We start from the raw sequence: 27,943 nt of genomic DNA, 5'->3' as shown, positions 1-27,943 counted from the left end.
AATTAGAAAAAACAGTTTTTGCTAACTGCTATTGAAGTGGAGAAAAAGCTAGTAGATTCATTCCAGAGTGATGGCACTGTATTAAATAATATTTTTGCAAAGCAATTCAGCAATATAGAGAAACAGCCATATACATGTCTGTGTCCTTTACTAGTAATGCCTCTATTAGGAATTATTCCTATGGAAATTCAATAGCAGCAAAAAGCTATTTGCAAGAAGATGCTCACTGCAGTGTTATCTATAAAAGCCCCAAACTGAAAACCATAAATGGCCAACATTAAGGGGAATGGTTTAATAAATTACAGTACCTCTGCACAATGGAATATTACGTGGCCATTAAAATGATAATTATGCAGAAACATGAAAAATGTTTATGATCCACTGGTCATTGAAAACAAGCAGAATACAAAATAGTAGGCATATACCACAGACAACACTCCCAGCATGTATTACATTTAGAAGAGATAATATGTAAAAATAATATAATAGTTGGATTGGGGTTAGTAGAATTTTATAGGTGACATAAGAAATATTATTTTTTAAATGTTCTCTTTAAATTTTCACACAGAAGCTCTTGTAATTTCTAACAGGTTAGATTCTGAAAGGCTCTTCCTGTGCCTGAAGTAATACTGCACCAACTATCAATTTGTACATAGCCCTGTAAAACTTTATCATCTTTACTTTTATTTACACTACAATAGCAAGACTCTTCTTACCACCACTTTTAACATTCCCTCTGCTGTGGAGTTTAAAGGCAACACAGAAATATGTCGAACAAAGGAGGAAGAAAATAAAATAAGATGGAACACTAAGGCTAGAGCGAAAATGACCCTGGAAACCACTCCAGCCACCTGTCCATGGCCGGCAGAGCTAATGTGTTTTTGCCTTGGCTGGAAGTTTTGCTTATATGTCTGAAAGCTGTTGGGTGGAGGGGAGTCTCCACTTTGCCCAAACCAGAACACATGGTCTAGAAACACAGCTGGGACTTGACTCAGCCACCCTCTAAAACCCAGGCACAAGCCCAAATGGATTTCCCCAGTGACATGCGTGGGGGTCAAGTGGTTCCACTGATTCAGAACCCCCAACATCTTTGAAAACAAGCACAGCTTCATAGCATAGAATGGGATTGGGGGTCCAGTCTTCCCAGAATATTTTCTTTCCCATCATCCCCTTGGGGAACAGATTCACCCACCTTCTTTGTGATACCTTCCTGATCTTTCTGCTAGATCCTAGCTGGGAGACCTTGAACAAGTTAGTTAAACTCTGTGCCTCACTTTCCTCCATTGTAGAAAAGGGAATAAGAAAAGCCCCTACCTCACAGCACCATGTGAGCATTAATGAGTTAATATCTGTCAAGTGAAGGGAACACTGCCTGCCATATAACACTCAGATGATGCTAGTTATCACTAACTGTTGTCCTCGTGGTGGAATTGACCTGATCTCTCTTTTGCTCCACTGTGGTATGTGCCCGTACTTAATAAAAAAACCCAGTCCCAAACTTGGAATGGGACAGCACCTTTTTGCATGATGTAATTTCCAACCTCTTTCTGGGAAGAAATTAGCATTGATAAAATGCTTAAGCAATTTTCTGATAAACTTTAATGATATTAAGACCTCTTCTGGGAAGCCAGATACCCACCCACTCAGCTGACTGTCAGTCAGGATCTAATGATCTTGAAACAATCCTTTTTTTTTTTTTGTATCCAGTCTAACAGTGATTACTTAATCATCCTGTTTTTCTATAAAATTTTTCTATAGGAGACAATCTCTGAATTAACCCACTAATGCTTCTTTTCTTGTGATTTGCTTGAACTTAAACCTTGGCATGTGTTTAAAAGTAAAATATCTGACCAGGCATAGTGTCTCATGCCTATAATCCCAGCACTTTGGGAGGCTGAGGTGGGAGGATCATTTGAGCCCAGGAGTTCAAGACCAGCCTGAGCAACAGAGCAAGATCTTGTTTCTACTAAAAATAAAAATAAAAATAAATTAGCTGGGCGTGGTTGTGTAGTCCCGGCTACTCAGGAGAATGGATGGGAGGGGAGGGGGACAATCACTTGGGCTCAGGAGGTTGTGGCTGCATTGAGCCATGATTACACCAGTGCACTCCAGCCTGGGTGACAGAGCAAGAACCTGTCTGACCCCAAAAATAAAGAAAGAAAATAAAAGACAATGTTTGAAAAAACAAACAAGCCTATTGTAGCATATAAAATAGTTGATAGCATTTATTTGTATTCTTAGTTCTAACATTCATACTAGGGGAGGGACCCTGGGAAGTAAGGACCACACTTGTAATGCAGGATCTAAAAAGAAATGATTTAGGCAGATAGTGAGGGTAAAAGAGTCTTCAGTAAGGATTTCCTTTTAACAAAAAGCAACCCTCAAATCATTTCCAACAAAAAAACAGCCTGAAAAATCAAGCTGCAGCCTGAAAAAGCAAGCTAGAACCTTGCACAGGTGAATGCCAGCAGCTGTGCCAATAGGAAAAGGCTACCTGGGGCTAGGCATGTTCAACATGGCGGCTCCATCTTCCCTTTTCTTTGTCAACCATGTGTACAGTAAGGAACAGACAATACGGCACTGGCCAGGTAGAGAACCCATCTGCATACTAAAAGACCAGGGTGGGATGGCCAGCTTCTTCATGGACTATGCAAACGTCACACCTGCTCTGACCAATCTCTCAGGCCCTATGTGAATCAGACACCACCTCCTCAAGCTCACCTATAAAACCCCGTGCATTTCACCATGGAACTGGAAGACCCATTCAGGTGCCCCTCTCTCTCTCTGCAGGAGAGAGAGCTATTCTCTTTTCTCTTTCTTTTGCCTATTAAAGCTCTGCTCTTAAACTCACTTCTTGTGTGTCCACGCTCTCAGTTTCTCTGGTGTGAGATGAATCTTGGGTATTTACCCCAGACAATGACACTGCTTCATTTGTTTTTACCCATATTTTTATCTAGCACTTAATATTGTGACTGATATAGAAAAGGTAATCAATAAATGTTTGTTAAGAGAATGAATTAATGAAAGAACAAATAAACTTTTTAAAAGAATTGATAAAAGCAGCACTTCATTTGTTTTTACCCATATTTTTATCTAGCACTTAATATTGTGACTGATATAGAAAAGGTAATCAATAAATGTTTGTTAAGAGAATGAATTAATGAAAGAACAAATAAACTTTTTAAAAGAATTGATAAAAGCAGCACTGATGAAATGCTCATCATCACTGGCCATCAGAGAAATGCAAATCAAAACCACAGTGAGATACCATCTCACACCAGTTAGAATGGCCATCATTAAAAAATCAGGAAACAACAGGTGCTGGAGAGGATGTGGAGAAATAGGAACACTTTTACACTGTTGGTGGGACTGTAAACTAGTTCAACCATTGTGGAAGTCAGTGTGGCGATTCCTCAGGGATCTCGAACTAGAAATACCATTTGACCCAGCCATCCCATTACTGGGTATATACCCAAAGGACTATAAATCATGCTGCTATAAAGACACATGCACACGTATGTTTATTGCGGCACTATTCACAATAGCAAAGAGTTGGAACCAACCCAAATGTCCAACAACGATAGACTGGATTAAGAAAATGTGGCACATATACACCATGGAATACTATGCAGCCATAAAAAATGATGAGTTCGTGTCCTTTGTAGGGACATGGATGAAACTGGAAAACATCATTCTCAGTAAACTATCGCAAGGACAAAAAACCAAACACCGCATGTTCTCACTCATAGGTGGGAATTGAACAATGAGAACACATGGACACAGGAAGGGGAACATCACACTCCGGGGACTGTTGTGGGGTGGGGGGAGGGGGGAGGGACAGCATTAGGAGATACACCTAATGCTAAATGACGAGTTAATGGGTGCAGGAAATCAACATGGCACATGGATACATATGTAACAAACCTGCACATTGTGCACATGTACCCTAAAACCTAAAGTATAATAAAAAAAAAAAAAGAAAAAGAAAAAAAAAAAAAAAAAGCAGCACTTACTATTAGCCAGAAGAACTGGGAGACTGTGTTATAAAGCACTACTGGCTTTGGACTCAACCCAGGGGTTGAAACATGTTTTTAGCTGTGTGGCTTTGGGAAAGTTTATCCACCTTCCTGAGCTTCCATTTCTTCATAGCACTATGGAAAGAACAGTGCATTGTGAAGGTACTGTGAGTTGGGACAACTTGTACAGAGAGTATAACACAACGGCAAGTACATTTGGGCCTAAAGATATCTTAGTTCTCCCTCTTGCCACTGACTCCTTTTTTGTGATTGAAAAAGTTACTTCCTCTCTCTGGGCCTCAGTTTCCTTGTTCTTAAATAATAAAAAAATCCCTCATGGGGCATGGCTCCTCTCTCCCTGCCTTCATTCTCTGCAGGTACTGGTGGTGTGTGCTCAGGTGTACCTGCCACTTCCCGCCAGGTCCCTGCTTTGCATTTGCACCTGCCCCCCTTTTGTTTGTAGTCTAAGTGACATAGGTCTCCCTCTTTCCTCCAGCTGCATCGCTTAATCCTGCAATGTGTCACCATGGTATGGAGCTGTCATTCTGGATGATGTGGCATGACCTCACACTGACGCCATTCCCCTCCCACCGAGCCAACCTGGCTTCCTCCTCCACCCATGGAATAAGCCAGAATGCTGAAAGTGGGAGGGAAATAGAGCACCAAGGTTAAGGAGGCAGTCCCTGACATTTATTAGTGGAATTTCTGTTTCTACGATGAACGTAGAGATTTGGGGTGATTGCCTCTTACGGTGATATGTAGAGAGATGATGAACCCCAGTGTTTTCCTTAAAGATCCATCCAGTTTAGAAGAAGACATACATATACAAAGTCAATATTGAAAAGATTGTATAGACCTATAGAGTAGAGAGGAGGGGAAAGAGATGTGCTTGGACTTACAGCAGTGCAAAGGCTGCTGGAGCAGTGCCCTGAGCTGGCCCTTTAAGGATGGATAGGATTACTCAGATTTGTGTGGGTGAATAGGCAGAGCCTTCCAGGGCTCCGAAACTGATAGGGTTATGGTGGAATAGGGGTTGAAAAAAAGAAAAAGAAAAAAAATCCCTCATGTGCCAGGGATCTAGTCAAGGTAAAATAAATACCTTTAAAAATACTTAAAAAAATAAAGATCCAGGGCAGACCTCGGCTTTCAGCCAAGGTAGAGAAACAAGGACTGGATTTACCCTCCCACCAGGAAAAATAAACATACTAGACAACATAGGTGAAACAATAGTTTTCAAGACACCAGACATGAGGCACTGAAAGATAGTGATGCCTGAGAGATGAGAAAAAATAATGTGAGCCCTACAATTGCCCAAACTATAGCCTTGAGAGAGTGTCCAGGCCATAGAGCAGGAAGGGAGAATTGAGGCACCAGCATTCTTCCTGAGTAGAAGAGACAGAGCTGAGCATCCAGGGAGATCAAGGCAGTTAAAGTTCACAGGACAGAGCACCAGACAGAAGAGAGAGAAAGAACCTCAGAGATCTGTAGAGGGCTCCCCTCAAGTAATCATGAGAGTACCGATTAGTGCAAACATGTCAGGAAAATACCCAAGGCCAGGAAAAGAAACCACCCGAAATGGGGTAAAAGAAATAGTACTGAAGTAACCCTCATAGGGTTAACAAGAATTCTGGACAGAAATATAGTTATAATTAAGCATTAGTCAGGCTGTGCTTTGACCTACTTCCTTGTAACTGAAAGTCACAGTAGTACTAGATACTGACCACTTGCATCCCCATTGTTCCAAAAGGTAGGATCTCAAAAATTGCTTAAGTTGTTTTTTAGATCCTAAATTCCGGGAAAACAGCTAATGCCAACCAGCTTGAAGATGCCCATAGAAGAAGTGAATCTCATGAGAATACAGTTTCTTCATCACCTTGCCCCATGACTCTGATATAGGAGTTAAGAAGAAATTACTTATGCAGATAGTGAGGGTATGGGAGTTCTTGGTAAGGTTTTCCTTTTTAATGAAAAGCAGCCCCCAAACCATTTTCTAATAAAGAGCAGCCTGTAAAATCAAGCTGCAGACATAGACAAGAAAGCTGGAAGCTTACATGGGTGAATGCCAGCAGCAAAATACTACCTGGGAATAGGCAAGTTCAAAATGGCAGTTGCATCTTCCCTTCTCTCTTTGCCAGCCACGTGTACAGTAAGGAGCAGACAAGATGGCCTTGGCCAAGTGGAAAGCCCATTTGCATAATAAGATTAGGGTGGGGTGATCAGCCTTCTCCCACCCACGCTGTGCTATGTAAACATCACACATGGTTGAACCAATCTGTGGGCCCTATGTAAATCAGGCTCTGCCTCCTCAAGCCTGCCTATAAAATCTGCTGCAGTCTGCCGCTTTTCCCTTTTTTGGACACCTCTACCCTCCTCTCTCGTTTCTTCTGCCTATTAAATTTTCCGCTCCTTAACCCACTCCATGTGTGTGTGTCCATGTTGTTAATCTTCTTGACACAAGACGACGAACCCCGTGTATTTACCCCAGACAACAATACCGCTTCAACTTCACCCTGCATTCTTGGACCAATCAACAATCTCCACACTTCAGCCCATTCCAAAGCCCTTAAAAACCCCAGTCCTAAACTTCTTGGGGAGGTAGATTTGAGGTTTCCTCCCATCTCCTCATTCAGTAGCCCTATGATTAAACCTTTCCCTGCTGCAATCCAGTATCTCAGTGTACTGACTTGCCATGCACATCAGGCAATGAACCTATTATGGTTTGTTCATGATGCTCACATGGATCAGGAATAATGCTGTTCCCACTGGCCAGACTTGAAAACCTCACAATTCACAGGGCTAAAATACTAAGAAAGATCTTAATACTATCCTAGACTACACGTGAATCTAGTCCCACCGAACAAATCTTATGAGCAAGGTCCAACAGGGTCAAACTTTTTCAAATATCTTAATTGAGCCCTTTAATAAAGCTCAAGAAAATTTAAAGGAATACAAAAATGTCCAGCACACAGGATAAAATTCACAATGTCTGGCATCCAATACAAAATTACCAGATATGCAAAGGAGCTGGAAAATATGGCCCATATTAAGGAGAAAAAGCCAATCAATCCAAACTGACCCAGAACTTAGAATTAGCAGAGGAAGACAATGAAAAAGGTATTATAACTGTATTTCATATGTTTAAAAAGTTAAGATATAGAAAGTAAGATATAAAAAGACTAAAACTTCTAGAGATGAAAACTACAATATTTAGAATGTGTTAAATAAAATTTCTAAGAGGCCATTGGTTTGGACTGAGCTCCTGCAGTAGGCCCAACAGACCAAACCAAAGTGGAGTCACTCACACTGAAGTTCCACACCACCAAGCTGAAACTAAGTTGTTTATCTGACCTTCCAAGAAATTAAGAAAGACAGATATAATAGTCAAATCTCTAAATAGGGAAGTTTTAGCCAGCATGATAAGAAAGTCCTATCTGCTTTAACCTTTACAAGAAAAGTAACTTTGAAATGACCAATCTATTTTTGTTATTTGGTTCTCTTTCCTGGGCCCTTCTGTCTATCAAGCCAACTTCCCCTGCTCAGCTCATTAGAACACTCATTCTATTTTGTAGAATGAAGTGTCGCCCAATTCTAGATTGAAAATAAAAGCCAATTAACATCTTTAAATCAGATGTGTTGTAATTTAGTCTTTTTCAGATGAAAAATACACTGGATAGAATCCAACAACAGCAGATAAGATTTTGTTCCCTCCACCCTCCCCTATTTTCCAAAAAAGAATAAGGAATTTGAATACATAGCAATAGAGGTTATCCAAAAAGAAACACATAGAGAATAAAGAATTTTAAAAATGCACAGAGCAAAAGTGCACTGTGGGGACAACTTCAAGCAGCTTGTTCTATGTGTAATTAGAGTCCCCAGAGGAAAGGAGAGAGTTGGAGGACAGGAATAAAGTATTTGAAAAGATAATAGCCAAAAAATTACTAAACTTTATTTTTTTAAAAAAACTATAAACCCACAGTTCCAAGAAGCTCAAGAAAAGTGAAACATAAGAAATATGAAGAAGGTATACCAAGACATGTCATAATCAAATTGTTCAAAACCAATAATAAAGACAAAATATTAAAAGCAACCAGGGTGAGTGGAAGGGAAGACACATTACATGCAGAAAAAACTATAGGGATTACAGCAGATTTCTCATACAAAATAATGTGGGCAAAAAGACAGTGGAGAAATATCTTTAAAATACTGAAAGAAAAAATTGTCAACCTGGAATTTTCTACATGGTGAAAATGCCTTTCTAAAGCAAAGGTAAAATAAAGACTTTTTCATACATACAAAAGCTCAAAAAAAAAAATAGAAGGGCCCATATTACAAGAAGTATTAAAGGACATTCTTCAAGCACAATGAAAATGATGCCAGGTGGAAATATGGATCTAGACGAAGCAATGATAGCTTTAGAAATGGTTTTTTGCATTTATATCTGTATTTTAAAAGATAATTACACATAATAATAACAATATAATGGGGGTTTATAACATATGTAAAAGTAAAATTAAAATGTATGACGATATTATCATTAAGGTCAAAAGGAAAGAAATGAAAATGTACTATTGTAAGGTTTGTATACTATTCATGAAGTGGTATAATATCATTTGAAAGTAGACTTTGAAATTACAGATATATATTATAAACCTGAGAGCAACCTGAGGTAATACAGGTAATACAAATACGGGAAATACAGGTAGTTAACAAAGGAGATAAAAGGGAATCACAAAAATATTCAGAACAAAGGAAGGCATAAAAAGAGGAAAAATTGAACAAATAATAGAAGAGATGAATAGAAAACGAATAGAAAGATGATAACTCTAAATCTAAACATCAATAATCACATTAAACATAAGTGATCTAAACACTATAATTAAAAGGCAGAGATTGTTAGATTGTATATAAAGGAAGACCCAACTATAAACTGAAACCCACTTTAAATATAAAAAAAGATGAAAATAAAAAGGATCAAAAATATATACCAAGCTAATACTAATGAAAAGAAAGCTAGACTAGTTATATTAGTGTCAGACAAAGTAGATTTCAGAGCAAAAATATTACCAGGAATAAAGAGAAAATTCCATAATGATAAAAGGATCAATTCATCAAGAGGAGGACATAACAATTGGAAACTACTATACACCCAATAACAGAGCTTTGAAAAACTTGAACCAAAAACTAAACAATAAAGAGATACCCTTTAAAGCCATATATCTATTAAGGTAATTAAATGTGTACTTAAAAACTTTCCCATAAAGAAAATTTTAGACCCAGCTGGCTTCACTGGTAAATTCTACCATTTAAAGAAGAAATTATGCTAATTCTACACGAGCTCTTCCAGAAAACTGAAGGGAAGGGAATATTTCCCAACTCATTCCATGAGGCAGCATTACTCTGACAGCAAAACCAGACAAAACATTACAAGAAAAGAAAACTACAGACTAATATCCTTCATGAACAAGATACGGAAATTGTAAATGAAATTTCAGCAAATAGAATTTGACAATATTTTAAAAGGATAAAATATCAGGACTAAGTGGTATTTATCTCAGGATTGAAAGGTTGGTTTAACGTTTGAAAATCAGTGTAAGGCACCGTATTAACAAGCTGAAAAAAAAAAACTAGGATCATGCAAATAGATGCAGAAAAAGCATTTGATAAAATCAAACATCCATTTCTGATTAAGAAAAAAAAACCTATCAATAAATATCAGCTGGGCATGGTAGCTTGCACCTATAATCCCACCTACTTAAGAGACTGAGGCAGGAGAATCACTTGAGCCCAGGAGTTCAAGGCTCCAGTGAGCTATGATTGCACCACTGCACTCCAGCCTGAGTGACAGAGTAAGACCCCATCTCTAGGAAAAAAACAGAAAACAAAAATACGCTTGGAATAGAAAGAAACTTCTTCAACCTACTAACATGTATAAACAAACCTATAACTAACATCATATTTAATGATGAACAACTGAATGTTTTTCTTCTAAGATCAGAAAAAAAGTCAAGGCTATTCACTCTAACTACTCCTATTCAACATTGTCCTGAATGTTCTAGCCAGTGCAATCAGAAAAGAAGTAAAAAGCATCCAGATTGGAGCAAAAGTAAGACCGCTTTTATTCACAGACACCATGATTATCTATGTAGAAAATACAATGAAATCCCCCAAAAGCTACTAGAACTAGTAAGAGAGTGGTACCACGTTTGCGATATATAAGATCAATATATAAATATTAATTGTATTCCTACATACTAGCAACAATAGGAAATTGAAATAAGAAAAGCTACTGACAGTAACACCAAAATATATGAAATGCTCAGTAATAAATGCAACAATAGATGTGCAAAATCTGTTTTAAGAACTATAAATAGTGCCAGAAAATTAAAGATCTAAATACAACATGTTCATAGGTTGGAAGATTATTGATATGTCAATTATCCCCCAAATTGATCTGTAGATTCAATGCAATCCCAATCAAAATCCCAGCACACTTTTTTTTTTTTTTTTTTTTTTGAGACAGAGTCCCGCTCTGTCACCCAGGCTGGAGTGCAATGGCATGATCTTGGCTCACTGCAACCTCTACCTCCCACGTCCAAACGATTCTCCCTGTCTCAGCCTCCTGAGTAACTGGGATTACAGGCATACACCACCACGCTCCACTAATCTTGTATTTTTAGTAGAGATGGGTTTTGCTGTTTTGACCAGGGCTGATCTGGAACCCCTGACCTCAGGTGATCCGCTTGCCTCAGCCTCCCAAAGTGCTGGGATTACAGGTGTAAGCCACTGTGCCCCGCCTTTTTTTTTGGACACTGAGTCTTGCTCTGTTGCCCAGGGTGGAGTGCAGTGGTGCGACCTCAGCTCACTGCAACCTCCACCTCCCAGGTTTAAGCGATTCTCAGGCCTCAGCCTCCCAAGTGGCTGGGACTACAGGCGCATGCCACCACACCCGGCTAATTTTTGTATTTTTAGTAGAGACGGGGTTTCACCATGTTGCCCAGGCTGGCTTTGAACTACTGAGCACAAATAATCTGCTTGTCTCAGCCTCTCAAAGTGCTGGGATTACAGGCATGAGCCACCATGCCCAGCCACAAACAATTGATTTTTGACAAGAGTGTAAAAGCAATTCAATGGGAAAAGGATAGTCTTTTCAACAAATTTTGATGAAACAATGAGATATTCTTTTGCAAAAAAGCTGAATATATACCTTCTACCATACACAAAATAAACTCAAAAGGGACCACTGTCCTTAATGTAAAACCTAAAACTATAGAATTTTTTGACAAAAACAAGAGAAAAATCTTTCTGACCTTCAGTTAGGCAATAACGTCTTAGATATGACACAAAAAGCACTATACATAAAAGAAAAAAAAACTGAAAAATTGGACTTCATAAAAATTTAGAACTTTGGTCCTTTTAAGATACCATGAAGAGAATGAAAAGATAAACTGCAGAAGGTGAGAAACATGCAACCCACATATCTGGAGTATACAATTCCCAAAGCTCAATAATAAGAAATCAAACAACTGTCCCTCAAATGGGCAAAAGATTTGAACAGAACTTTACCAAAAAAAAAAAAAAATTTATGAATGGCAAGTAAACACATGAAAAATGTTCTGTGTCATTAGTTATAAGGGACATGAAAATCAAAACCACAACGATATATCCCTCCACAACAATTAGAATGGTGAAAATAAGAAGACTGCGAATACCAAATATCGAGGACAATATAGACCAACTAGGACTCTCCTGTATCACTGATAGGAATGGAAAATGGCACAACTATTTTGGTAAGTAGTTTGGCAGTTTCTTAACAAGTTAAAGATATACTACCACACAGTCCAGTCATTCCCTTCCTAGGTACGTGTCCAAGGGAAATGAAAACATATCCACACAGACTCATACATGAATGTTCATAGAAACTTTATTCGTAATAGCCCAAAACTGGAAACTGCCCAAATGTCTATCAACAGGCAAATGGATAAACAACCATGGAATACTGCTCAGCAATAAAAGTGAATGAACTATTGATACATGCAACAACTTGTATTAATCTCAAAATAACTATGTTGAGTGAGAGAAACTGCATAAAAAGATTACATGCTGTGTGAGCCTATTTATATAAAATTCTAGAAAATGCAAATAATCTGTAATCACAGAGAGAAGATCTGTCACCGAGCATTCCCTTCCCCCTGGGCACTACGAGTGGGAGGGTATGATCACAAGGGGACATAGGAAACTTTTGGGATGAAGGATACGTCTATTATTTTGATGTGGTGATGATGTCATAGGTGTATGCATAAGTCTAAACTTACCAAATTGTCCACTTTAACCATGTGCAATTAATTGTAATTCAGTTATATCCCAATAAAGCTGTTGAAAACAACATGCGCTACAGCAAGAAGTGGCTGTGATCAGCCTGGGTAACCTCCTGGAGATGCAGCAGATCAAGGCAGACTGCAACAGCCACCACTCAAGAGCCCCCTTCCGGTCAGGGAGATGGTCAACACATCCCACCTACTAGCTCTGTGACTCATATCTGGTGCGAGAACTGTAGTAAAGTTTTTGAGTTGGCAAAACCAAAGCACAAGACACCAGTGAAGGCCATGTTCGCCATAAGACCTTATCTGAAAAGCCATTTTGACGTCCTTGCTCCTGGCAGCAAAGCCTGCCCTAGGCCTGGTGATCTGGCCTCCCTGTCTACTCTGAGCGTCTTGCTTTCTCCTCCACTGAAAACTGTTCTCCAGAAAATAAAACACAACAAAATCAAGATAAAAGGCATCAGCATGGCCCCACACCAGGCTTTAATGGGCAAATTTGTATGAGCAAGGGCAAAATGAAGGGCAGCAAGGAAAACACTGAATTAAAAGCCACTTAAATTAAGAATTCAATAGCAGCCACTTAACTAATAAATAGTATTCCTCTCTGCCATTGATTGACTCAGGATTGTAATGAAGAGTTCCAGGGGCAACAGCAGAATGTTTTAATTCATGGGATAAATGTCACCAACTCTTGGGTTCCTAAGATTGAATGTGTTGGAGAAAAGCGGAATGGAGAGCCCACAGGAATTAATTCTTGGAACATCCCTGCGGGGTCAGCATTATTATACCCTGTTTCTAGGTGGATTTAATATCTCAAGTGCTGGGCAGGGCGCCGTGTGCACACAGGGGCTCCGTGATCGTTATTAAGTGATGATGGGGCAGATAGACTAGAGCTGGAGCTCACACTGGATCAGCTGTCTTATTTATTTCCAAGTTAAGAGACTGAACAAATGGACTTTTGTTATTATCATGGTGATGGTTATTGCCGTGGTGCATAATAATGGCTTGGCGCTGCAGTGGGAAAGACTGCACTAAGTCACTGGCTCCAGAGAGAGTTGTTCTCATAGGATGATGTTGTGCAAAATAAGAGTTCATCTGAAGGATACCCCTGATTCCCACCCTAGACCCCCACCCAACAGCTCTGCCTGGAATCCTCGCCTCTGAGTCACTCCGTGCATCACAGAGCATCTTCACAGCATGGACACTAGGCTCCCAAATAGACCCTAAGCTCTGGCTGTCGCTGCTTCTTACGAAGCAAGTGCCAGGCGGCATCAGCTCAGGCTCTGTGGGCTCCCCAAATACTCCATTAAGCAGGACATGGTGGTCATGGAAAGGCATTTTGGGGATGTGAGCACTCTGAATCTTCCACATCATCATTAAGATCTATTTTCTGCACCAAATGGAAGAGGCAGGTCTGGCCTTGGCATTCCTTGCACAGAATACCTTGAACTGGAGCCATCTTAGCATCTGTGGATGCAGGCAGAGCAGAAGGGCCAGAAGGAAGGTGCAGAGGGGACAAAGGTCCTCTTCCCTATCCTCTGGGACATTCCAGTATATCTAGTCACAGGGCTAGGATTCACATCCCCAGAAAGTCACAGGAGTATGTGAAGAAAGCATGAACATGGAAAAGAATCTGAAATATCCTTACCTCCATTTTCAATGACTGTCTCATTGTACAGCTGGGGAAACTGAGGCACAGGAGAGTAAAATGACCGGCTCAAGGCTGCACAGCGAGAGGACGGCAGAGCTGGATGTCAACCCAAGCTCCCTGGCTCATGGTCCACCCTAGCACTTCATGCTTCCAGCCTCAGGAGAGTTCAGTGAAGTTGAAGGATGAAGTACTTGGAAGGTGGCCCATAACCAAGCAACAGGGATATCTTAACCACTTACGGTGTCCACACCCTGTGGTCCTGCCCTGCTGGGATTCTGGGAAGAAGTCTGCTACTTCCCTATCCTCAGAGAGCTTGCTGTCTCACTAGGGAGATGAGGCCTACCCACAAGAAACCCTCCAAGACAAACACCAGGCAGTATATGAAGCCAAGGCTCATACAGATGACATGGAAATGCTCAGAAAACAGCACCAGTGTAGAGTGGTCTCATCTTGGAGTAAGCCCTACAGACTTACTTTATAAATAAGGAAATGATCAGCACACAGAGAAACGTTACCCAGCCTTTCTTTCCTGTGTAACATGCCCAACAGACGGGAACACATTAACACACAACCACTAACCCAATTTAAGTTCGAGAAGACTACACGTCCATGTCACTCCGTGTTGCTAGGTTTTGTCTTTAGGGCTATGTGGCCAGATGGGGCAGTTTCAGGCTCCACCAAGACCAGCCTACAGAGCATGCCCCAGACCAGTCACAGAGCCTGACAGTGCCCAGCAGCCAGTATTATTGGAGGCAGAATCTGCGAGCCAAGAGCACCGGCTGGGCCTCGCTGCAGAGCTGTCCACCTTGTATCCACTCTGTCTTCTCATGCTCCTACCACCAGAATGCCTTCTGTGCCCACTCAGGGTAACCTGCACCTGGCCTGGCCCAGGTTGCTCATAACATGAGCCACTGTTCCTCTCTGGCCTAGAGTGGCCCCAGCTCCCATGGAAACCATGTGCTCCAGCCTGATTCAACTCCTCATGGTCCCACAAACACCATAAAATTTCCTGTCCCCAGTGCTTGGCAGACACTTTCCCCCACCTAGCAAGGCTTTCAGGTCTCTCCTTCTGGCTAAATCTTACCCATTCTTCAGGACCATCCCCCACACCCTGACTGTCTCAGCCCACGTGGATCTTTCTGTCCTCTGGGCCCCCAGTACACTTGCAAGTAGCACCACTCACGTGGCACCAGCACAAGCAACTCGTGTGGGCAGGGAGATGCTGGTGCAGCCTCCTTGCAATCATCAGCAACCTGAGGGCAGCATCATACTGTGCTCATCTCTGCATCCACTCTGCAGCCACTCGTCCAGACATCAGAGTTAAGGATTAGAGAAAACAGAACTGTCTCTTCATTTTCTCAAAGGAATAGAGGACCTTAAAAAATGTACTTAATGAATGCATGCAGCTGAGCTCTCTGGTGTCCCGAAAATGACCTTCCTGACCTCCTTCCTGGCCTCTCTCCACAACCTTCCACAGCAGTCCTGAGAGGGTGAGCTATCTCGCTTTCGACACTGGGAACTGTGTCTATTCATGTCCCTGTGGCTCCTTGGTGACAATAAAGCTGCTAAAAAAAAAAAAAAAAAAACTCAGCAGAAAGGAGCCAAGGATATAAACAGACAATACATAGGAGGAAAAACAAATCATAAACCAACATATTAAATAGTTAGTAATACATTAGTAATCAAAGATATGCAAATTAAACCACTCAAGCCCCCCAAATGCAATGTAAGGCAATAATATACGATTTTGTAGTTATAAATTAGCCCCCCAAATGGAGTTAATAAATCAAATGCTGGTAGGACTGTAGACAAGTGAGAACATTCGTAAATGGCTAGTGACATTAAAATCTGGTACAATATTTGGGTAAAATATTTAGCAAAACACATCAAGACCTATAAAGATATCTGTACCCTATAACCTAGTAATCCAACTGTTGGGACTTCATCCTAAAAGAAGGAACAGAAATCTGCAGTCCCGCCATTGCTGAGTCAGCACTACCTAAGGCCTGTGACTGTTAATACCTCCAGTGTGTGGGTGACATCTCTACAGTCAATTAATGAGCCAGTCTTCATAAGATATTACATTAGCCAGCCTGGCTAACATCAATTACAGTCAGAAGCTGAGCTGTAATCATGGGGCAAATAAGACTGAGCTGCTCATTGTTTAAAATGACCACAGAATGAAATCACCTTTATGAGCACAACTGGGATAAATCACGGAGAAACAAAGAAAGGAGCACTCGCCGCATGTCACTCCCCACAGCTGGCTCCGTGTCACTGCACATCCTCACAGATGCAGCCAGGCTTGCCTGCCTGCTCTGGGAAGCCAGAGCCCCACTCTCCAGGCTTGGCTTGATGAAGGACCTTCTGGGGTCTTCTGAGAGGCTGGGTTTCAGCTGTCAGACACGATCCAGGTTTCAGAGAGGTAGAAATAGCTTTCCAATGTGCTGGAAAGCAGTGCTTTGGAAACATGGCTGCAGGGGTTCGGTTAAGGGAGGCTGGGAAGGGCTACCACCAAGTCACCATGGCAACAGCCTCCTTGGCATCACCCTCCCCCTAACCCGGCCAGCTCCCACCAAATGGTCTGCTCACACGGTGAATGGTGACTAACTACATCTTCATGTGGCAGACACTCCCCCAATGGACTGTGCCTGGGAATCAGCCAAAAGGGCAGCCTGTGGAATTGTCTACCTTCACAGGGCACTTTGCAAAGCTCTTTTCCATCTGTCGTCTCAATCAACCCCCACCACAAGCAAAGTGGAAAGACAGGGATCCCAGTCCTTGGTTGCAGATGAGAAAGTAAAAGACAGAACGGTTACGCCACTTGGGAAGCTCACGGTGAAGTGAGACCCACCTCTCTGGGAGAGAGACAATGGGTGGAGATGGGGTAGGAGGAGGGATCTGCCTTCTAGTCCTGGAGGTGCCAGGGAGGTCTCTAATAGAACTGAAAAGCCTAGTTTTAGCAAGAATCAACCCTATCCTTGATATCTAATCACCTGGCCTGCCTTTGGCAAGAATCCTGTTAGGTTTGTTTGTCAAGAGTCCCTCTACCCTTGATGTCTCCACTAGTAATTTTCTAACTCTGCTCCTACAACTCTGCTCTTTGACTGTAAGTTCCCAATTGTCCTTGTTGTATTTGGGATTGAGCTTAGTTCTATCGTGAAGTCTCTTTTCTCTTATTGCAATAGTTTCTGATTAAAATATGTCTTTATCTCTTTAGTGTCTGGCTATGGTTTTCTTTGACAATAGTCAATATGTTCAGCAATTCTGAAGCTAGAACACGGGAGTTCAAGTCTTGGTTCATCTCGGATTTTCACTTAAGCTGGGCAAGTTACTTATGCTCTCTGAGCCAGTTTGCTCGTCTCTAGAACAGGGATTGTAACAGAACATACCCCAGAATAGAACTAAATGAGATCACGCAGGTAAAGCACTGAGCCCAGTGCTGGCCTGTGGGGAGGGTGCAGTAAAGGAGCCCAGTTTTTCTTATGATCACATTGAAAATAAAACTGACAATGGGAAGGACATGGCATTGCTCCTACGGCCATCCTGTAAAAGAGGCACCTCTTGAATCTAATCATGCCAACATCAGACAAACCCTAAATGAGGGGCACTTACAAAGTAACTGGCCTGTATTCAACAAAATAGCGTTCAGTCCATGGGAGTCAGGGAAAGCCTGAGAAACTGCTCACAGAGTTCAGGAGGCTAAAGACACGTGTCAACTCGCTGCACCTTGTGATTCTGTACTGGGCCCTTTTGCTAAAACGACATCATTGAGACACTTGCACAACTTAATGAGGGTCTGAGGATTATGAAGCAGCAGCAAATTAGTGTGAATTTCCTGGTTTTGGTGGCTGTGGTGTGGTTCTATAGGAGAATGTTCTCGTTTGTAGGAAATGCACACTAAATAATATTCTGGGATGAAGGAGCATCAGGCTGGCAATTTACTCGCAAATGGTTCAGGGGTGAGGGAAGGCTCCTTTCCTTGTACTGCATTTGTGCCTTTTCTATAAGTTTGAGATTGCTTCAAAATTTTAAAAATTCAAAAATAATTTTAAAATGAAATAAAGCTGATGCTTAGAGAGGTTTAAGTGGTCGACAGAGCTAGGACCCATCAACACCCAGGCCTCCCATCCCACAACTCCTCAGCACGGAGGAAGGCACCCAGGAGGCAACTGAGAAGTACTATTGCCAGGGTCTTGGTTTCTGGTCCCTATTAGGCCTTTAACCCCAGTCTCTTCAGTCTCTTCATCCATAGAACAAGCAGGTGGCAGGAGCCTGCGGTTCTTAACACAGGCACTACTACACCCTGGGTGTTGGAAATGCGGGTGCCAAATAACCTGCAATGCCTCCACAATCCCACCCAGCCAAGACTTGACCTGCATTCTAGCACTGCAGAGAAACAGACTTTGTTTTGTTCATAATTTTAGCAGGATTTACTCATCATTGTAAAAGAAATCTCATTGCAATAGCAGTGCTGCTCTCAGTAACTGAGCTGTCCACACAACCCCCCTAGCATCCGTACCAAATCAGTGGCTCCAGGCACAGGGGCAAGCTTCTGGCCACTTCATCATGTCCCCTAGTCTACTCCTGCCTAAGCACTGACAGAGTGAAATACATACAATTTTATTACAAGTTACTTTCCTTTTATTTCTGTTTAATGTTATAGGTAGCTACATAGAATGGATTTTTTTTTTAGTTTTATGTATAGGTAGGTTTACATGTATTTATGAGTCTCATTTCAGGCTAGCAAAAGGAATATTATAAGATATGTGTTCTAATAAAAGGACATTGGGTCTTCAATGGGACACATATCCTAATAGGCTCCACCCCATTCCTTTAAAGTATTACATAGCACTCTATAGCTCAACATTTCCTCTACTAATAGACACTGAGGTCATTTGATGTTTGTTTCCATTTTCACTGCTGCAAATATGGCTGCAGTGAACACCCTGGTACCTGCCTCTTTGACTCATGATTAGCTTCTGCTGTAGGTCAAGTTAGATCAAAGCACAAGGTCATCTTTTTCTAGCCCAGCCTCCTCCATTGCTCATCAGATACCCCCTCAGCACCACAGAAACCACATGACAGGAAGTTTTCTCTTCCGTTCCTTGTCCAGGCCTTCCCACTGTCATCACTGACCAATCCCTGGCAACAATTAATCCAGCATCAGATAAGGCATGTGTTCACTGCTTGACAGCAAGTCCCCCCTGAACAGTTCTACTCAACTAAAACTAATTGGCAGGGATAAAGAGTGGCCTGGCACCACACTCTCAGCTGGAGTTTGCATAAAGTGAAATGCATTTTAGTCTGGCAGCAAAGTCTTTTCACGACTGGGTCTTCATTGTTATCAATATGGTAACCAAGGCCAGAGGAATAAAGGAAACCCAAATTCTCCTTCCCACTCTCACTCACCATGGCTTCTCCCCAAGGGTTCCTCTGAGCACATCACGTTCTGGTTTGCAGGTTGAAAGACACATCAATATGTGTCTCCATCAAACTCACATGTTGATATCCTAACTCCCAAGGAGATAGTGTTAGAAGGTGGTGGAGCCTTTGGGAGGTCATTAGGTCATGAGGGTGGAGCCCTCCTGAATGGGATTAGAACTTTCATAAAAGAGACCCCTGGAAAGCTCCCCCGACCCTTACACCACGTGAGAACACAGCAATGAACAACTGGTTGTAAGCCAGCATGCAGCCCCTCACCAGACACCAAATCTACTAGCACCTTGATCTTGGACTTCCCAGCCTCTAGAACTGTGAGAAACTAATGTCTTTTGTTGGTAAGTCACCCAGTTTATGGTATTCTGTGATAGCAGCCCAAATGGACTAAGACAAAAGGCCTTGTAGATTTCTAGCTTCTAAATGTCTCTGTCTCACAGATGTGAATTGCAAGTACTCTCCATAGGCCAGCATTCAAGATATATCAGCCATTTTGGCAACTGGGCACAATATTTAGCAAAGCTACTTTCCATAGGCAAATGAGAACAAGTTTGAGGTGAAATCTTTGGGAATAGCAGGCCATGCACTTGTTTAAGCATTGAGTTTCAAAGTCCAACAGGACACTTTTCACAATTACAAGCACTTCTCCAGCCCCATGTCATTCATTTACTAATGTATTCACTATATAGACACAGAAGACTATGAAAGAAAATTTTGCATGAGACACTTGTTTAAAATGGCAAGACAAATTTTATTCAAGCTGTCACATTGGGGGAGAGAGACTTCAGCGCAGAACTGAGCTCAACTTTGAATACAGCAGAGACAGCTGGGGATTTATAGCCAAGGAGCAAAGTGAGGGGGCCAGTGCGTGGAAATAACTAAGAAGAACTTGATTAGACATCAAGGGCAGGGTATTCTTGCTAAACTGGCTTAACAGGATTCTTGCTAAAGGCAAGCTGAGGGCTTAGATATCAAGGGTGAGGGATGAGGAACTTGATTAGATATCAAGGGTAATCAGATATCAAGGGTGGGGGGGATTCTCAATAAACTGGCTTAGCAGGATTCTTTGCTAAAACTGGCCTCAGCTGGCCAAGGTCAAGGCCTAGGCTAGAAGAGGGCTTGGAGGAGCCTGACTAAAGTTTGTCAAGGAAAGCATCCTTGTCAAGACATATACATGTAAATGTGGGTGTAGATAAAAATATATATGTAGATATATCTATCTATGCATCTATATACATATGCATATTATACTAGTCCATTGTGATGCTATAACAAAATATCTTAGACTGGGTAATTTGTAAGCAACTGAAATTTATTGCTCACAGTTCTAGTAGCTGGGAAGTCCAAGATCAAGCCATCAGCAGATTTGGTGTCTAGTAAGGGCTTGCTCTATTTCTTTTTTTTCTTTTTTTTTTTTTTTTTTTTTGAGACAGGGTCTTGCTCTGCTGCCCAGGTTGGAGTTCAGCAGTACAATCTTGGCTCACTGCAACCTCTGCCTCCTGGGTTCAAGTGATTCTCATGCCTCAGCTTCCTGAGTAGCTGGGACCACAGGCATGTGCCACCACACCCAGCTAACTTTTTTTGTATTTTTAGTATCGGCAGGGTTTTGTCTTGTTGGCCAGGCTGGTCTCAAACTTCTGGCCTCAAGTGATCCACCCATCTCAGCCTCCCAAAATGCTGGGATTACACGTGTGAGCTGCCATGCCCGGCCTGCTCTGTTTCAAAGATGGTGCCTTCTCACTGTGTCCTCACATCACTGAAGGAGGTACCAGGCTCCCTCAGGCCTTTGATATATGAGCACTAATCGTATTCCTAAGGGTTCTACCCTCATGACCTAATCACCGTCCAAAAGCCACACCTCCTAATACTATCACCTTGGAGGTTAGGCTTCAATGCATGATTTTGTGGGGAATATCAACAGTCAGACCATAGCACATATAATCAGGCACCTTACTGGAAGCTGGGGATGAAGTGGTGGAGAAGAAAAAGCCCCTGTTTAGAAGGTTCAGCATCAGGAGCTTCTCTCCCTCATGTGCTGATATAGCATAGGCAGATGAAAGTACCATGCTCAAAGTGAAATCCACCCCTGTAAGGAATGTTAACCTCTCAAATTATAAGAATACCTGAGATTATAGGGACACCTGGGACCACATTTAAAGATTTTCAGGAGACTCCTAGGAGCTGAGGGGAAGAAGCCCACAGCTCAAAGGTAGAAGTCACTTTGATGGGCAAATGATTCTGACAATGTTTTATTCCTTGGTGATTTCCTTCTGAGCCTCTTTCTTAGAGGTCTCTAGTCCACACTAGAGGTTCATTAGCTTGGTCCAGAACAGGATTAAAATAACCTATTAAATGACAAATTCTCAGATTAAATAAAAGGGAAGAAAAACCAGCTAATGTTGTTACAAAGACATAAAAAACAGAATAATCTAAAGAGGTTGAAAATAAAGTAATGGAAAAAGACATTCCAGACAAATAATAATGACAAGATAACTGATGTAACAGTATCAGTGTCAGACAAGGGAGAGAGAGAGAAGGAATAAATATAAATCAGTTAAATGTTCACCTCAAGGAGTTAGTAAAACAACAATAAACACAAAGAAAGTAGAAGAGATAAGATACTAAATATGAGAGTATACATCAATGAAAGAGGTAACTAATTACCAAAACCTAAACCTAGTTCTTTTTCTTTCTTTTTTTTTTTGAGACAGAGTCTCGCTCTGTCGCCAGGCTGGAGTGCAGTGGCGCGATCTCAGCTCACTGCAACCTCTGCCTCCCGGGTTCAAACGGTTCTCCTGCCTCAGCCTCCCGAGTAGCTGGGACTAAAGGCGTGCACCACCATGCCCAGCTAATTTTTGTATTTTTATGGCTGGGCGCAGTGGCTCATGCCTGTAATCCCAGCACTTTGGGAGGCCAAGGTGGGCAGATCTCGAGGTCAGGAGATCAAGACCAGCCTGGCTAACATGGTGAAACCCCGTCTCTACTAAAAAATACAAAAAATTAGCCAGGCTTGGTGGCACACACCTGTAATCCCACCTACTTGGGAGGCTGGGAATCATTTGAACCCAGGAGGCAGAGGTTGCAGTGAGCCGAGATTATGCCACTGCACTCCAGCCTGGGCGACAGAGTGAGACTCTGTCTCAAAAAAAAAAAAAAATTTTTTTTTGTATTTTTAGTAGAGGTGGGGTTTCAGCATGTTGGCCAGGATGGTCTCAATCTCTTGATCTTGTGATCCGCCCACCTTGGCCTCCCAAAGTGCTGTGATTACAGGCATGCCCGTAAACCTAGTTCTTTAGAACACAAATCTGTAGCAAGATTGAACAAAAGGAAAAGTAATATGGGACAAAAAAAAATAGCAATAGGATTTAAATGGAAATTTCATGACAAAACAGTAGATATTTCTTAAATCAAAAGAGAAACTATGAACCAAGATAGAAGAACACAGTTTCTTTACAACTACATATATATGTATAAATAATCATAACTTTCTCAAGAAGAAATAAAAACCTGCATACATTAGTAACCACAAACAAAACCAAGCTGATAAAAATCTGCACCTCCCTCCTCAAAGGCACTAGACCAAGAAGGCTTCATAAGCAAGTTTTGCCAAAACTTTACGGAGTGGTTAATCTTTACCCAAAGCAAACTGTCTCAGAGAATAGAATAAGAAGGAAAACTGGCAAAATAATTTCATCAGGCTAGTATAACCTTAATAACATCACACAGAGAGTACAATTAAAGAAAGTTGTTGACTAGGTTCACGTACGACAATAGAGGCAAAAATCCTATTTTTAAAAGTCTCAAATCAAATTTAGCAACGCATCAAAATTACATCATGATCAACTACAATTTGTCACTTATTTCATACATATATCAAATACATATTTATTTGATACATATATCAATAAATTGTATGTATATGATACATGTATCAAATAAACATTTATATTATATATTATTTTATATATAGTATATATTATATATTTCTATTGAATATATTATATAATTATATTTATATTATAAGGTATTATAAATATTTATTTAATATATGTATCAAATAAATATTTGATACAATTTATCAAGTACAATTTTCCATTTATACTAAAAATATAAAATGTTCTTCATCAGAAAATGTGTTAATATAATGTGTCACATTATCAGATTAAGAAGAACAAATAAATATGATCAGTTTAGTAAATGCTGAAGAAAAAGCATATGACAAAATTCTATACTCAGTCATGATAACTTGGTAAATTAGGAATAGAAAATAACTTTAATTTGATGAAGATATTTATTAAAAACTAATGACAAACATCACATGTAATAATGAAAATTTAGATATATTTTCATTAAATGCAGGACCCTAAATTATGCCACTATCACCTAAACTATTCATCACTGAATTCAAAGTCCTATCCAGTGCAATAAGACAATATAAATAAAGTGTAATAATTGGAAAGAAACAACATTCTCATTAGTTGCAAATGATATCATTGTTCATGATGCACCTTGTGATGATTAATTTTTTTAATGTGTCAACTTGACTGGGCTGAGTGATGCCCAGATAGCTGGTAAAATATTACTTCTGGGTGTGTCATGTGTGTCTGTAAAGATGCTTCCAGAAGAGATTAACATTTGAATCAGTAGACCGAGTAAAGATCACCCTCACTAATGTGGGCAGGCATTATCCAATGCTTTGATGGCCAAAGTAGGACAAAAGGGTGCAGGAAGGGTGAATTTGTTCTCTGCTTGAGCTGGGACATGCATCTTCTCCTGTTTTTAGACACTGGAGCTCCTGGTTCTTTGGCCTTTGACCTCTGAGACTTACACCCTTGGCTCCCCTGGTTTTCCAGCAAAATGACAGGAAGGGCATAAAAGATCTGATCAAAGGGAGAGATGTATTCTAGATGGAGAAAAGACTCAATACTGACGTGCTAATCTTCCAAAACCAATCTGGAAGCCAATTCAGTTTCAATAAAAATGCATGCAGGTTACCACTTCACATTTACTAGAATGCAAAATGGTGCCATCACGTTGGGAAAGAGTGAAGAGTTTCTCAAAGGTTAAACGTATAGTTTCCAAAAGACCTAGCAATTTCACTCCTAGGTATAGACCCAAGAGAATGAGAACATCTGCCCTCACAAAAACTTGTGCACTTATGTTCATAGCAGCATTCTTGATAATAATCAAAAAGTGGAAACATCCAAATGTCCATCAACAGATGGATGAACAAAATATGGTATATCCAAACAATGGAATGTCATTTAGCTATTAAAAATGAATTAGGTACTAATTTATGCTTGGACATGGATGAATCTTGAAAACATTATGCTAAGTGAAATAAGCCAGACACAAAAGGCTACATATTGTATGATTCTATTCATATGAAACATAGAGGACAGGCAAATCCATGGAAACAAAAGTAGATTAATGGTTTCCAGGGGCTGGGAAAAGCAGGGAATGGGAACTGACTGTTAATGGGTGTAGGTTTTCTCTTGGAGATGACGAAAACTTTCTGGAATTAGTATTAATGGTTGCAGAACTGTGTGAATATATTAAAAATCACTGAATTGCACACTTTAAAAGTGCAAAATTTATGGTATGTAAATTTTATCTCAATTTTTAAAAATTTCCATCAAGGTTTTTTGTCATACTTGACACCAATCATAAAGCTCATATGGAAGTATAAAGGGCCAAGAATTGCTAGGATAATTTTGAAAAAAAAAATGCTGGAGAGACTTGCTCTATTATAGATCAAGACTTATTAGAAAACTCAGTAAGACTTATATATTATTATCCTAGAGACAGACAATTAAGAAAAAAAATAGCAATCCTAGAAAGAAACTCATAGATAAACATAAACTTGGTATATGGAAAACTTGGCATTATAAATCAGTAGGAAAAGAGTAGACTAATAAATGCACACAAAAATGGAAAAAAATTAGTTACCTCAATGAAGTTTAAAACAACAATGAAATATCATTTTACATTCAGATTAGTAAAAACTACATAATAGTTATTATATTTTAGAAGAAAGGGAAGATAATTGAAAGGGAAGAGGAAGGGTGGAGGGAGAGTCAATGGTGTCTACTTTCAATGCTAAAAAAGAAAGAATCAGAATAAAATAAGGTAGAAACGTGAAGATTGGTTAATTATGGGTCATGGTATATGGATAATAGTTACATAATTTCTCTGTACACTTCTACATGTTTGAAAGAATCTCTAATTTTTAAACTTTCACAAAAATGTTGCCCAGAAGAAATATGCCAAAATATTAAGTGGTTTTCTCAGAGTAGTGAAAATATGAGTGATTTTTTATTTTTTCTATATTTTCCTTTTTAATAAAACAATAAGCAGGTGTTATTTTGCTAACAAAAGGGAGCATTAAAAGTATCAAAAGGGAAAGAAGCTACCCCTTTCTTATTGCTATCCCACTGAGAAATTCACATTGTAATGCGAATAAAATGGTAATTTTTGTAAACTTCATAGCATGTATACTTTCCCTAACACTTCTACCCATCTTATTCATGATACATGTGTAAAGGAGGTAAGCAAAGTATCAGATGCTTTTTGCTCTAGTTACACAAGATTATTAGTGATGGAATTGGGCCAAGCACTAGTCTTTTAGGACGCTTAATCTCATGCTTTTTCTGCTACTCCAGACTACCTCTCAATACCCCAGTAGGTCTTCGGTATAAATGTAGACAGCTGCTTCCCATCTTCCAAACAGTTGTGCTGCATGGTTTATTTGTTAAATCAGATATTTTGAACTTGAATCTTGTTGTTTTTGTTTTATTTTGTTTTGTTTTTTATAGGGACAGCATTATGACAGCAAGTTAGGGTCAAAGGTTCACAAAAGCACTATGTCCATCCTAACCTGTCTTAGAAGAGTGGTACTCAGCTGCTGGTTTCTGCCATCTCTACCAGGATGACTCAGCAGGTGTCTCAAACTCAGCACTGCCAAAGCTAAGCTGTTTGTATTTCTCCCAAACTCACTCCTCCCAGTCTCCCCTATTTTCATAAATGCTGCATTGATCCACACAGTAGCTCAATCCAGAAACATGTGGGAGTTACACCTGAGTCATCCCCTTCCTCTCCAGCCTCCATCCACTCTGTTCTGTTGGAAACAAATCCTGCCAAGTCTGGCTGTAAAATACATCTCAGTTCCATCACCTGTCTCCATTCTCCTATCAGCGCATGGTCCAGACCACCGTCCCTCTCCCACAATCATTGAACCTTTGGCAAGAAGGTGAAGAGCAGGAGGCTGATCTGCAGGCCAGGGCCCTGGCTCTCATGTCGGGGGTGTCTGCTAAGTCAATGAGCACCTGCTCTTGGCCTGGCTGAGGAGCTATTTGCAAAGGTGTCCTCGATACTCCTCCTCCCTCCCACTACAACAAACACCTGGCCCTGGTCACAGGCTGCTAATCACTGGCCTTTCCTTTCATAGGGACTTACTCTGGGGGCCTTGTCATCTCCAACTTGAAGCCAAAGATATTTTTGCTAATTATACGAAGTACTTATTACTGGAAAAGAGTCACAAGTGAGCAAAACAACAACTTAACTAAAAGAAAGGTCTGATCACTAGCAATGGAAAATTAATTGATGAATTACTTAATAGATACCAAACTTGGCTTAGCTGAACTGGCAGATTGCTTGCCTAAATAAACCTTGAGAAAATATATATGCATGCTAACGACCGGCCCCAGATTCTTCCTCTACCTATGGTTTGCTAGAAGGCAGCAGACTATCATCGAAGGGGTTTTTCCCTCTGCAGAAGCCAGCGCTGCTGCGTTCCTATGCCTAGGATTGGGACATGCATCTGTCAGGGAATTTCAATTACCATAGAAGCTCAGAGATCATTTGTTACATTGAGTTCCTTGTGGGCAGGACACAGCCTAGCTCAGTCTTTAATCCCAATGCCCAGTACAGTGCCTGGCCCAGAGTTTGATAGACTGAATTGAGTCCAAATCCCCGACTGAGAGATGCAGATGCCACAGCCCAGAGAGCGACTTGCCCTAAATCATAGGGTTCACTTTTGGCGGAGCTGGATTACCATACTCAGGTCTCCTGACCCTCAATCCACACTACTTTTAAGTATGCAAAGAGAAACAATGTGCATGTAATACTTTTCTCCTGCACTTGTATTTTTGTAGCATTAAGGGACCTGAAACAACTGCTTCGCATCATCTTCCAGGAAAAGGGTAAACGGCACAGAGCAGTTCTGAAGTGCACCTTGGTGAGCCTCATCTTTCTTCTCTCAACTCTTAATGATGCCCCATTTAAAATCAATGAAAAACAGAAGCTCTTTAAATTCCAATCATCTGCTAAGCAGCATTACAGTGAGGGCATTAAGCAACAGGAACCGATCAACTACAGACTTGTTTTCTCCCCAAAGGCAAATTTGATTTTGGAAATTTCCTTTTGGAAACATCGTAGGCATGGGATCCTGGAAATGGACTCAAGATACAGAGGTAGGAGGGGAGAAAGGCTGACGGGATTTGAGGAGCTGGAGGAGGACA

At 40.7% G+C, this 27,943-nt stretch overlaps 2 protein-coding genes across 5 annotated transcripts in view; one reads left to right on the top strand and one right to left on the bottom strand.

Annotated features, from left to right (window-relative positions):
• ZBTB7C (zinc finger and BTB domain containing 7C) overlaps positions 1-27,943 on the bottom strand; it is a 395,502-nt gene that overhangs the window by 229,730 nt on the left and 137,829 nt on the right. The window lies entirely within an intron of this gene.
• On the top strand, positions 4,154-4,688 carry C4H18orf12 (chromosome 4 C18orf12 homolog). The gene is given in 2 exon segments (XM_012506193.1): positions 4,154-4,500; positions 4,502-4,688. Coding segments are annotated over 2 exon segments (534 nt in total).

Source organism: Nomascus leucogenys, chromosome 4 (genome assembly GCF_006542625.1).
Source record: "Nomascus leucogenys isolate Asia chromosome 4, Asia_NLE_v1, whole genome shotgun sequence".
Lineage (NCBI taxonomy): Eukaryota > Metazoa > Chordata > Mammalia > Primates > Hylobatidae > Nomascus > Nomascus leucogenys.
Note: the sequence above shows the minus strand (reverse complement) of the source record. Positions and strands in the feature narration are given on the sequence as shown.